At 42.5% G+C, this 14,190-nt stretch overlaps 1 protein-coding gene across 13 annotated transcripts in view; it reads right to left on the minus strand.

Annotated features, from left to right (window-relative positions):
- The window catches only part of LOC131693510 (RNA binding protein fox-1 homolog 2), an 803,264-nt gene that overhangs the window by 573,817 nt on the left and 215,257 nt on the right, over positions 1-14,190 (minus strand). The window contains exon 1 of one of the 13 annotated variants that reach the window (XM_058981392.1): positions 12,384-13,677. The exons of the other annotated variants lie outside the window; for them this stretch is intronic. Coding sequence (XP_058837375.1) covers positions 12,384-12,395 — 12 coding nt within the window. The 5' untranslated portion in view covers positions 12,396-13,677. Of the gene's footprint in view, positions 1-12,383; positions 13,678-14,190 lie in introns of those variants that run through there. 13 annotated transcript variants of the gene reach the window in all.

The following is a 14,190-nucleotide window of genomic DNA, read 5'->3' on the forward strand; positions in this document are numbered from 1 at the left end:
ACAAATACCCCAAAGTTCATACCCCAGAAGAAAGCATTTCCCAGAAATTGAGGTATTTTAACTGAAGATGACTTATTAGTATTAATATTCAGGTTTGGTTTTGTAATATAAGAGCTATTGATAAAATGGTATCTTTTTATGTTTATGTACCATCTTCCTGGTCGACAATTAAAACTTCTTTTAATTTTTTGTCTCTTTGTCTCCTTGCAGATATTGCATATATTTCGCCGACGTGGACTGCTCTTCCTCTTTGAATGCTTTCACACACAACCGCATAAAATTTAAGGTCACTGATACCTTTTAAGAGCTCATTTCATTTGTTGTGATACCCTTCTATTGCGTTTGAGGTTCTGGGTAAATCATTGAAGGTGTTGTATGGCATGGCCCATAATTCAGGGGAAAATCTGGCCTGTGCGCAGTGTTTTCCAACCCTTCGCTTCCCCAAAACGTATATTTTTTTCGATGTAATCGAAGTACGGGGCCATTTGATCCGGAGCCAAAACACGAACAATGTCCAAGCCTTCAGGCACATCTTGAGGCTTCAAAAAGTCCAAGGCCTGGGTTTGTCTGAAAGAGATCTGCATTTGCACGCTTTTCCAAATAATCCCAATTTTTGAATCCGTTTCCACTAATTTTTCGTTAGGCGGAAAAATCAACCATATCGCACAGAATTGGGAACAATCTTTGCAATAGCGTTTACCTAATCGGTTACGAAATCTGTCAATACAATCGACGGATTAATTGTAATATTGGTGTTAGCTGCTATGGTTTTCATCAGTTTTAGAGCTTTTTTTTGTAGTTGGATTCTGATTTATCTGGAAGGAGCATGTGTATTAAGGGCAAGAACGTTCGTTCAATGCTCAATGCTCCGATTGACCCATGGATGGCAATTTATGTAGCAGATGAATCAATAAGGGCATGATTTGTGATCAACTCGTATGCTCGGTTTTTTCGAACATAGGAGTTGACTCCTTCTTTTAAACATGAGCAGCTCTTTGAATATGTATGCCAAATAGCCCTCGGAATGAAACTTGTTATCCACTCGTCTGACCGGTTTTCTCAAACATAGGGGTTGATTCATTCTTTCCAGCACACTATGAAATAGCAAATAGCAGAAAGTTGGCTAAAATAGGAAAAACATATTCGAACTATCATATTAAAGATTTTTTATAACATTTCTTCGATGTTTGTTGCATCATAAACCATCGAAATCTCATGGGGGTCCTCTACTCTCGAGGCCTGAAATTCAGGTGTTTTTTGGGAATAAAATCTACTGAATGGATATTGATTTTTTTTTGAAGATACATCTTTCGGTTTTTCAATTCACATCCAGGTTTTTTACGCGGTTTTTTATGTGGATTTTCCAATTACGCGGTTTTTGCAAAAAAATTCTAAGTCCTTTTAAATGCAAAGAACTTAGGAGAATTTTGGCAGCTGTTTTGCGCGGATTTCGCAATTAACACGGTTTTACAAAAAATATTCTAAGTCCTTTTGAAAGCAAAAGACTTAGAAGATTTTCGGAAAGATGGATGAGACGGGTCTGGCAGACTGCTTATAGCCCACACCCCAACAATATGGGTATTTTCGGAATGGACTTGAAGAGTAGGTTCCAGAAATTGATTTTTGACGCCATTTTGAAATCAAAGATGGCGACTTCCGGTTTAGCGAAATTCGCTATAACCCAATCAATATGGATATTAGGTGATTTTCTATAGCGTGTAGATTCACAGAACTGACACGCGGCAGTTGGATTGTAATAGTTACGCAGCATGACCCGTGCAAAGAGGTTTCATGTTTCAGGGTCTCGAAGGAAGAAAAAGAACGGTTTAGAAATATTCCTACCAACCGAAAGCTAATTGGCAATGATGGATAATTTATTTACCCAAGAGTCGTGTCCAACGGAGCCCCTTTTATCTAATTGCGATGTGAATCCATATACATATACACGGGAATCTTAACGCTGTCCAGTCCAAAAGAGTGTTCTTTTAGATAGTCATCTAGTATGGTCGATTGTGGAATTGTATCAGAACTACATTCCATACATGTTGGAACTGAATAAGCAGTACTTTATATTTAGCAACACAAATTTTATTTTCTGTTTTACACATGCGCTTCGCTTCTTGCACGAACTGTGAATTCTAGAGGTTTCGAAATCAATGAGCGCTGTGAAACAACGATTCCAGGTTTACTCACAGTAGTCCGGCTAAGGTATCTCGATTCACACAATGATAACGATAACAATAACGGATCTTGTTGCTCGACGGCAGTGAATACTCGTAGATTTGATCAATCTTCACCTTATTTTTCTAATCCCTTTATGGGTAACTAGGGTCGGGGCTGGTGGCTAGCAGGTCTCAGACATCCTCGACCTGACGGACGAAGCTATGGTGCCTTAAACACAGGCAACGCAGATCCAAGGCCATCATTGAAATGATAAGTCCTGCGTTTGAGATGTACTTCCCCCGGTTGCCAGACAAAAACCTGTAGACCTAATTATTGCATGTGGCAGATTTCTGAGATGTTCCAGACGCAAAAAATGGATGGTGTCCAATCGCTTTGTCAAACTCCTGTTGGCCGACTGCCATATAGTCGGAAACATAAGTTGCATAGATGGACGTACACGAAATATTCAAATTGATCTTTTCTAAGTTAGGTATTGCACACTCATGTGCGAATTGGTGTTCATCCAGTAAAAGTTTTGGTTCTCTAGCTAAAACACAAGATCTCGTTTCCGTTTACTCGTCAGAAACAAAGCGTTATGTGCTTGACTAATCGAGACATCACTCGGGACCAGCCAGTTACTTGAGGCGTTCACACCTGTGAACTGTTTGGATATAGTGTCTAACTGGTGCCAATTTTGTGTTAGTTTAGATTTAACGTGTAACTGTCGCCAAGTATATGTCAGTTACTGAAGAGTGGAATACGAAACACTCGAATCCAACTATTCCCGTGAGATCACCGGTTTGTAGAATTCTGGGTGCTCATGCCGTAGATAATGAGTTTATATTATCACACCGTGGCCAGCTTGGCGTAAAATGATTTTCTCGTTCCCGGTTTTACTTCGTATGGGTAGTGCACGTTAATGGCGCTGTAGTTGTAGAAATGGTATTCGATCTTCTCACTGCCAGAGATTGTGACCGCTTGTCGGAGTGATCGAGTTCCCCTGGTTGGTTCCGCAGTTTGTCCTCCGTTGTAGGCTGCCACCAATTGTTGGGTATAAGGGTCTAATTTCAGAGATAGATAAACTTCGACTAAACTAGCCAGTAACACTTTGTCGATTGCTTTCTTACCGTCGTCGTATGCCTTTAGTGTTTCATTTGTTGATCTCACAAGTGTTTCGTACACCTCGCCAATATATAGTGCTGAGGGTGATTAAAAAATCTAGCTTTTTTGGCCATCGGTAAACGCTTCTCCATAATCAGCATTCAGTCGTTCTACTTATTTAGTCGTACCATGGAGATGTAATATATCTCTGAAGAATTCGATTGGCATTCCTCTGGTGGTCAAATTATGCACCATTTCGAGGTGCATGGCACGTGTGGTTAATCACGTAAAAAGAGAAACCCAGACGTTTTGGATTACGACGACCAGATGTTACCGTCACTGGGCTGAAGTAATCGACTGTCGTGTACCAGAAAGCGCGCGTGTGAGGAGTTACACGATGGACCGAAAAGGGCTCCATTTTGGGTATAAAGGGTTGACTTTAAACCACTTTGCAGTTTACGCATGCCTTCACTCGCTTCAACGTAGCGCGCACACAATTAAGGACGAATCATTGCCTGAGTTCGTTTACAGCAGTTTCCAGGTATGCATGACCCAACTTCTGATGATAGAAAGCTCGAAGTTTACTCGTTACTGGATGATCTTATTGGGAGGACAATAGGGAATCGAATTTCGAAAGATGCAAATTCTTCTCTACTTTCCATTCCAAGTATACTCTGCCTGTCCAGAAGCGAGGATAGATTATAGACTTGACTGTTTATTTTAAGTGGTACATAGTCTTCTTGCAGACGTACCCATTTTTTAAGTAGTATTGTTATCTCCTTTGTGTAACAGTCTGGTCTTTTTCTGATTTTTTATGCTCTTGTCGTCTTAGAGGGGCAAGGAGAGCTCGTACAAATCTTTTATTAGTCCATTGTCCTTCTTGTGAGGGAAAGCGACTCAGTAATTATTTCTTCGTCCCATTCACAGTTAGTACCCCACAGGTTCTGTAGCAGAATTAGACCGAAGATTGTAAATGGGATCAAGAAACCTTGAGATTCGAACATACTCATCACACAGCTCGTTACCATCTTTTGACTCGGCCGTGGTTCACCGTTTATATATCGTACCAAATATCCCTTATTTTAGCGAAGACTATCAATGCGTCGGTGCTAAGATTCTTTATATGATGTCCCAGACTCATCTGCAACTAGTCTTTTTTTTGGTTGAAATGTACCGATCGTTGTTGCACCTAACGCGCTGATGATTTCGCTGCAACTAGCCATCTAATTGCGGATTTCTAATCCAACTAACCTCTTTTGCACGCCGTATAGCTTCGTCGATTGCACATGTACTAACGAAATAATTATCGACATAATGGTTCTCCACAATAGGTTTTCGCTACCACAGGGAACTGCTCCGGACATTTAGCATTCCACTCTATAACAAATTGCACGGCCCTAGGTGTAGCGCCGAAAGTGGCGACGTTCATGATCTCGATATCTGAGTATGCAGCAGAATTGTTCCGGAAAAGAAATTTTTATTATTTTTATTCAGTGAAACGTTTTTTCTGGTTTCTTAGGGTCTCGACGTCTTGGTGTCAAAGATAACTTCTGTGCCTAAGCTCGACCATCATTAGCAGAAGACAAAGATTAAGCCAGTACGATATTAAGCCTGTTCTAATGACCCTGCCACTTCTAGTTTTTCGATCTGTTTACTTCACATCCTTGTTCTCACTTGAGTACTATGGCTCTAATTTTCATAACTTTCCCTACCCAGTAATCTCTAGCTAATTGAATGTCGTTAAAATGTAAAAAAAGAAAATGTGACTAACATAGTCGAAAAAAAAGGGAAAAAGTAACTCCTGTAATTTTTCGTCGACATTATCCTATTCTGGATGTCTATCATGTTGGTCTCCATCACTAAAGAGAGTTCGACTCGCTCGAGCCACAGGTTCGATGTAGCCTTGTCGACGTACGACTGTTCCAACTGTTGGGGGTATTCTACTCTGCAATCTCCTTGCAGCCTTACCCCCGCTTGCGCTAGTTGAAGTGCGATATTGTCGCAATCCGCAGCAAAAATAGCTTGATATATTTCATGGCACGGTTGGCACTTTTCACAAAGTATTCTCGCAGGCTTCGCACTTACGCTACGCATAGTGCCAGAGCGTCGGCTATTCCTTGTCCCCCTTCGTCCCGTGACAATGTGAATCTCTCCAGCGCCGACTGAGGATGGCGCATTTCCTCAACCTTCTTTCAAGATCTTGGAGTTCAGTCCGGCTACATTTCATGACGCCGAAACTCGTGGTAGATTAACACGGTGACAGGAAACGTGCTCATTTCTCTGACTTCAAGATACAGTTCACTCGACTCAAGAACTCATCTCGGAGCCTTAAGCTTGATGATGGTGTTTTCTTGTAGATACAGACTTGATAGACAGATAATTGGTCTGTATTTTGACGTGACGTGATACAACGGGTGATGAAATCCGGCAATAAGCCTGGTTCGCGTAACACCCTGTTAAAACATACATCCATCGTGGGATGTACAACGGTCAGCTTCTTGTACCAAAAGTTTTAGACACTCTCTGGTCCAGGTGTCGCCCAATTCATATGGTATCGCGTAGCCTCGCGTACATTATTGGTTTCGGCGGAGACAGCTGACATCTCGTCAATTTCTTTGTCTGCCAATTCCTCCTCGTGCCTTAGACCGGATATGCTGAAGCGGAAAGCGAAGCGTTTAAACACTTGTGTACATTGTATTTGGACGCGTTCGCCGACGCCTCGTTCCGCTTCTACTATGACAGTATTACGCGTTCTACATGCACACTCCATTGAGATAGATCTAACGCATTCGCTTTGCTTACCGCATCGCATACCGCGTAAACATGTCATTAGCCACGATTGCCCTTCGCAGTGTAGTAAAAAGGCCTCCCAAATACCGGTCCAAAAGCTAGTTACGTCGCCGAAATTCGGCGGACCTTTGCTGCAGTCGGGCTGCTCGTGGCTGATTTGGTCATAGAACGTTCGCTCGTTATCACTAAACATCAAATTTTGTTGGCGTCACTTCGCAGAGTCAGTGTACCAGCTTAACCTTTTTGATAGAACACTCAATTACTGGACCACTCAGTCAGCTGTTGAGCTCCCAGCAAGCGAAGCTCAGTAGGTGCAATGATCTCAGCGCTAATTTCGCTGATTTTTGCCGTCTGTACGCGATCAGCCTTCCAATAACGGCACGTTTGTTCAAGAGCCGACTCCCCAATCTTCTCTGTCATGGAGATGCTTGCCTTTCCCTGCGTGTTTTTCTCCCTCGACAGCAATATTCCAAGCATCTTATCCGGGGACTGTCTTGCAAACGCTTCAAATTCTTTAGGCGCATATTCGAAGCTGTTGATAACCCCTCTACCAAACTTCTGCTTCACTTCTAAAAGGAAGGTTTTGAGAAACCGCTTTGCGAGCAGCTAGCCTGTTTCCTTTTTTGTACTGTTGCGACTACATCTACTTGGTGCGATCTCCGAAACTCCTCTTTCACTCATATCTGCGCCTTTTCCCCTGGGCTTTTCCGGCTGCACTAACGAACGCTAACGATGCACCACTGCCGACCTTCCTCGAACTTGCAACTTTATCGGCACATCGTTCAGGGAAGAAATGTTCATCACAGCTCAGAGGCACTGAAATGATGGAATATTTCAGGAGCACAGATTCGCATATACTTAACGCAACGATTCCGTTTCTGGAGCTAGCGTCAATCCGGTGCTAGCTTAGTCCTGTTACTAGGATAGTCTCGGATCGGGATTGAACTTTTCCCGTGAATTAGAAGCACGTCGGAAATCCGCGATTGACAATTTGCGTTTTTCCACGCTTGCCTCCAATTTCGGTTGAGCCGCTTTGTCACACTTACAGCTTACAGTAGTAGTTGCAACTGATGCGGATAAATTTCGTTGGCTGTTGATTCTTGCAAATGTTCTGTTAGACTGCTCACCATTGAGTGGATTGCTCGGAGGCTCATTTCTGTAAAAAAAAATGCTTGCCAAGATATCGATTCACTGGTGACAGAATTTTCCTTATTCAGATGAAACAATTCATGAGTAGTGACTTTGACTTTAGTTCAGGGTAGTACAATCCTAAATCTCCTTCTCGATTTGGTCGGATAACATCGGCGAATTTTACCCTCTGTGCTGGAATATGCCCGAACACAGGAAGCATCCAATTTGTTTTGTGAACATGGCTGTGCATTTTTAGTAGATCAAAGATGGACCCCATGTACCAGATTTTGGAACTGATCTATGTGTTCCATATCACTTTTTGAATTAGATTGATCAGCATTGCCCGATTTATTCATAGAAGTACGTTTATTAGTCAGTAGATTTGCTCCAAATTCGCAGAGATTGTTTCTTTCATCAAGTCTTTGAATGACATCTAACATAATAATGAATACTTTTTTTTGAAGCCAATCCAATTTGGTACTGATTCTGTTTTTGGAAAATTTAGCTTTGCTTCAGCAGCTCTCACAAAAAGATTGGAAAAACTCTTGTATACGTTTTACTTTTCCCGTACAACGGATGATTATTCGTCGGCAATTACACATTCTCCTTGATTGTTGTACATTTCCTCGAATTGATCCAATAACGGTTGCAGGTACATGACGAAGAGTAACATCCTAAGTGGATCACCGTGATGCACCAAACTTTTTATAAGAAATGGTTCAGTGGTATGATCGTTGATTTTTAGGTGCAATCTGGCGCGCTGGGCTAAAGATTTCATGGCGTTTATTGATTCAAATTATCCTCGCAGTTGAGAAAAAATCATGATAAGTACGATCAAAAGCACTACTAAGATCACATGCCATCATAATTCCTCTTATTTGTTCGTGTTTTGACGACGATATGATCACGTATCATGCATACCGGCCTAAAAGTTGTACTCTTTCCATTGCTAAATTTTTTATTTCATTTCAAGGTAGTATTCTGGGGTATATTAGTACTAATCGGCTTTTTAATATTCGGCTTAAAATTTTTAGTCTGCATTCAAAAAAGCAATGGGTCGAAATGATTAAATCCTGCCGTAGATGCTGCCTTGCTCACGAACCAATACAATAACTCCATCTTGCAGGTCTTCTGGCCCCTCTCCATTTTTAATTTCGTACAAGACTGTAGTGAACTCATTTTTGATAATCGTCCATGTTTTCAGATAGAGTTCTCTAGTTAGTCCATCCTTGCCGGGTGATTCTTGTGCTGCAGATCCTTTAATCGCAACCAAAATGTCGTCCTCTTCGGTGGCAAACGAATCCTTGTAGTATTCAAGAACACGTTCATGTGTTTCACGGTGGTCCTTAGTAGGATGGTTATTCACGTTTAGTGACGTCATGTTGCTTTCGGATTTTTGTTTGGATTGGTTTTCTGAATGGAATATTGATATATATTCCACAATCTAAAACTCAGCTCTTTTTTCCTTTCTTCCAGGACCAGTTCGTTTTTGTAACATTAGCTTTAAGGAGGGTTCTCATCCAAAATTCCCAAAAAATGATTCTTTTCATTGCATTTTTTGAAAGGTATAAGTGTCTTCTCTATTGTGTTAAACGGGTTTTTCGATCCACGCATCAGACAAGTTTCTACAGGTCATTGTTCGAAATGACGACTAGGCTGTAATGGGACGCTCTCGGCTCGAGATGTGAGCCTCAGGTAGAGACGTTTCCAGATTGATTCGCGTTGCACTATACGTGTGTCCAGGTCTCGAGAGCGTAGTTCACGGTTTGATCTGTAGAGGGCATCGCAGATTAATCGTGAGTTATCAAACAACCACAGAAGACGGTGAAAAACGAAAAATTTTGGTTAAAATTGTTAGTCAGATTTTTAGTCCGCCAAAACCCTTTTTGCTCGACATCACTTATGTTTTTAGTGGGGGTTCGCCACATTGGATCGGCTATATTGAGTTTCGAAAAACTGACTTGAGATTCGTAATCAGCAATGTTCAAAACCCAGAATTCCATGTAATTCTTATAAAATATTGAGATTCTACCACGAATAATCTTCGAAAGTGTTCTCAAAACTAACGCGTTTCTCGCAAAACATGATTTTTCAAAACTGCGTGCAATCTCATTTGAGAACCTTTTTCATTGGAGGAATGTCCTAAAAATCTGCAAATTTTTGGGCACACTATTTTAGTGAAACCGTGAAGTGGAAGGAAAAGAACTAAAAAATTGATCTTAATGTTTGAGATGGCACCATTACGTCAAATTTGAAGTTTTTTTTATCTGTTCCTTGGTCATAAACTTTTCCGTCCTGGTTCGAACCCATGCCTGACGGGTCCTCCTGACATCCTTGACTGTTGGAACGTACACCTTAATCCATCGCTTCCACATCTCGTTAGCCAGCTGCCGGGGTTTAAAGCATCCCGTAAATATTCGGCCAGATGCGCTGTTGGTGATACTGTGTTCGGCTCGTTAGATGACACTACCCGAAGGAAATTGTTCGGGGTGAGTGCCTCTGCTTCCAGAGACTCCTGGGACGCGAACGTCAGTGGACGAGAGTTAATCATGTCCTCAGCTTCAACGATGACAGTCTCAAAGACTTCATCCGTCAGCCAAATTCCGTCATCGAGTGCCACCATCGCTTCTTGCACTGGGGGAACCAATCGATCCCAAACCCCTCGCATATGAGGTGACGCGGGAGGGTTGAACGTCCACTGGGTCCGAGCTGTCGTGTTCTCCTCAGCGCAGTCTTCAACGTCGCCGCGTTTCGTTGTCGTTTGTAATATCTCTCGAGCCCGCTGTTCTTCAACTGGCTCCGGTACTTCATATGATATAATTTACGCTTCATCGAGGACGAACTGCTCCCGCATCATATCATGCAACTCCTCATTGGTTGCTGCTTTGATGATACACACATTCAAGAACGTTTCGGCTACTGTCTGTCTTGTTATTCCCGTCTCGAAAACTGTCCAAACAAATTTCGACCGCACGGTAATTGGTTCGCCTTGTCGACAAATTCGTGACTCCATCGGCGCAAACAGATGGATGTTATTCATACCGATCATAATCAGCTTAGTCAGTCAAACTGACAGTGCCACCTCCAAAAATTGCACCTCCTGCTTCGACAGCACTGTGTGTACGTTCTCCAAACGAATCTTCTTACTTGATCCTTGCGCTGGCAGCATCAAACTGACCGAATCCGCCGACGAGTACGAAGCTCAGAATTCGGTCTAGATTCGTTCAAATCGCCTCTTACACCTCGGGGTATAAATTTCGAAAGGTGACTCAGCTTGTGACACGGTAAGCGATGTCGAAGCATCTGCCGATCTTCAAGGGTGAGCTGGAAGTATGGCCATGGTCGAGACACCTTTATTCACTTCGGAATAACCGTGAAGCAACTCTGTGATCACTTGGAAGCAGCAGGTATGAATGACCACATGAACAACCTGATACCAGTGCAGGAGCTGATCGAGAAATTGTTACCCAATTGCAAGCTAGATTGGATCAGTTTCAAGCGTGGGAACAACAAAACACCCTTTCTTGGTGGGATGTTGTCTGGTACTCTCACAGAGGAAGCTGTCGCCACTAAGTTGGGAGCCAAGTTTGAATCGGTGCCGTTGATCGTATCCTGGACGGGAGACATCAAACTGCATGAGAATGGTTTGCGCCGTGTCGGTTAGATGCTGTCAGCGTGCTCACGCGGCAGTCTTCCAGAACTTCAATGCAGGTTGATCCCGGATACCGTTTTGGGCCAATTTGTGTGTCAAATGGTCAGAATTTTGACAAAAACCTCTCTTGTCGATAACTGTGCAATTCATTCCATCCTTCGTTGTCTCAACCAATCACTGACGGGTGCGCTTTTCCTTGGAATTTGCATCGGCAAAATCCTTTTTCTTTTAAAATCTATTGTTCTATTCGTTTTAGTAGATGTATAAATTTGAAGTTTAACTTCTCAGCTCCGATTGCACATGCTGGCAATTAGAAGGCGGTTACTTCACCAAGTATTCTACAATAAAAAATAAACTGGATTAGTTACATGTACCAACTCTGGATACTAATAACTGGAGACGGATATTGAATCCAAATTCGAATTATTGGCTTACTTCAATCCCAAGTCTGTATCAAATTCTAAAACCAGGTCCTAATTATACATTTTTTGTTCGAAACCAGATTAATACTCGAATTAGAAGCAAATAAAAATGATTGATTTTGAATGAAACATTTAAGGAAGAAGTTTTATTCACTTTGATATCAATGTGATATCGATTTTTATGTTAATTTAATTCCTGACCGTTCGCATCAACCAATATCTCGAGAACAGCCATTCTGATGCGGACAACATTAAACGACAGCCAATGGTAATGGTAATGCACCTTTCAAATTAGCTTAAGATCGTATGAACTTGATCGTTTCTTCTTTGAAATGCAATTAAAATTTTAGTAGAACCTCCGTACAAAGCTTTTAATTTTGAGAAATCGTCTGATGTATTCTAAATAGCACCAAACATAAACAAATAAACACCTCCCGAGCAAAACACTCAACGTGTTCCCTGAAACTCCAAACCCTTAGCTGAAATACACCCATCAAAATGCATTATTCCATCCAAAAATAGCTTACACGTTCCGCTTCCATAACACACAAACAACGCAATGCAGACTGAGTCCGACCAGCAGCAGATAGACTCAAATCCAACCCGGATTCGAGCCCATCGTTAGAACACCGAAAAAAGAACTTACTACTCATTCTAGAGTCAGTCACAGGACGACGACAGTCGGACGGACAGGGGAACCTTGAAAACATATTGCTGTTTCTGCTCGTGCCGCTATGCTTTTTACGTTCGGAGCTGTCAATAAAGAAAGAAAAAAACAACATACAAACACACTTGAACAGAGTGATTGAATGGGAAACAAAAAATAAGAACCGCTCACTACGACTACAATACTGGAGCCAGCAGAAACATGCTCGAAAGCAAAGGGGGAGAAAAACAACCTCTCGATGAAAATACATAACCCAAACCCAGAAGGAAGATGAAAACCCGCATCGTGATGCACTTTCGTTCGAGAAAGATTGACGTTTCTTTCTTCGATTTGAGTCGCAAACAAAAACGGAAAATTGACACAATCCATTCCCGTTTGACAATAGTGACAGATGAATTCCCTCTACACAAAAATGTGGCATTATTTGTATCACAGAAAGAAAAAGCTTTCCACTCACCGGAAAATACATTCCCTGGGGATGTAAAAAGTATGCTCCTGTACCCCACAGCTTGAAGCCTTTTCGGTAATCCTTGGCCCGGAAAAATATGCTACTCTCAGCCTACGGGAACCGGCCACCGACGGTGAACAAATCCGCGCACTAGCAAATCCTGTTTTTCACCCAAAGATTTATTCACTCACAAATTTTGACACTTTGATAGAATAAACAGAACCCCAATCGTCACGGGATAAACACACACACTCCCGAACCGTGCACTAAGAAAAAAAACAAACCCGCAAGAACTTTTCGGAACAACCTATCGATCAACTTCCTTCCCGACGGTGTAAGGAATCTGCTGCGCTCCGGATGCGGCCGCTCCTGCTGTTGTCGTTTCGGTGAATAAACTCACGCACCCAGCAGAACAGATTCTGTGTGTGGACTGACTCTGCAGCTTCTTCTTGTTTCGGATCTTTTGCTCTTGCTTTGCTGATCGGATTCGGATCTTTTGACAGCTCGAAAATCGCGTCGTCGCCCCGGACCGGAGCGAGCGCGCACGCTTCTCGGAAAGCTCCCGCGACGAGTTACTACTACCACACCACACTACCACCAACACCAACCAGCAGCCGGAGTGTGGCGGCTGAGTTACCTTGCAACACAACGGGCACGCGCGCTTCGTTCGCTCTCTCACTTCGTAGGGCGGCACTCAAATTTTTGATTTTATCCTTTGATCCCTTTTCAAAATCGCATTTGAAAAGAACGTCGTCGACGTCGTCGTAACACGGAAAACACACAACTACCGACAAGCGCTTCTTTAGAATATTTTCTGAGGCTGGGCAAAAAATAAGAACACTCGCACGTATCACCCAACTAGTTATCTCGCTTTGGTTATCAATCAACGCACTCGGCACCCAGATCTTGAGCTAAGAAGAACCTGCTCCGGTTGGCCAGCTGAGATGAAAATTTTGTATAAACATACGGCGCACACTTCTCCCAGGGGGCACCTTTCTTCTCCTGCACAATCAATCGCACTTTTCTTCTAGGCACACTCACACACCATCAAATCGTTAGACATCCGAAAAATTTCCACATGTTCCCGCACGGGAGACAGCAATCTTCGAGAATCTTATCGATTGACGACGGTTACTAACCTTCTTCCGTAATTTAACCGAAAACGCCAACTTCAAACCGGACGCTGCATATCAGTCGGGAAAAAATTGCCTTTTAAAATTCCACAAAATATAATCCACGCGCAAAAAACGGCTCACTTCCCCAAAATTACGTCCGAACAACGGTGCGGTTAGTGAAGAACTGAAGAAGATGGGCTGCTGTTGCTGCTGCTGCAAAGAATCGCTCTGGGATCGGATCGCTGTTCTCTTGAGCTAAAAATCTCAGTAGCAGAGCAGCTCGGAACACACTCTCGCCCGTTTTGAGTGACCGGTGGTTGGGAGGATCTGCGCGTGATGTGGGCGATTGTGTTGTGTATCGTCGTTTGCTCGCAGAAAAAAAAACGCGCAAGCACAAAAACAATAACAGAGAATGAGTGGTGCAATTTTAATGATGGCCGCAATTTTTGACAACCGCATCAGGCTTGCGGGTGAGCTATAGGGTGACCAGAGAGGTAAGTGAAATGGTGAGAAGCTTTGACAGCGAGATCGACAAGCGGATTGCACGGAAATAAAAATTAACGAAAAATTAACTAACAGAAAAATTAAGAATTTTTTAACTTAAAGTTAGGTACTTTTGAGTTTTGCTTTTCACTTGCACTCATCCTTGATGGTAAAAACAACAAGCTCTTCCGTCCAATAAGGTTGGTTGAGGTGTAAAT

This window comes from Topomyia yanbarensis, chromosome 3 (assembly GCF_030247195.1).
Source record: "Topomyia yanbarensis strain Yona2022 chromosome 3, ASM3024719v1, whole genome shotgun sequence".
NCBI lineage: Eukaryota > Metazoa > Arthropoda > Insecta > Diptera > Culicidae > Topomyia > Topomyia yanbarensis.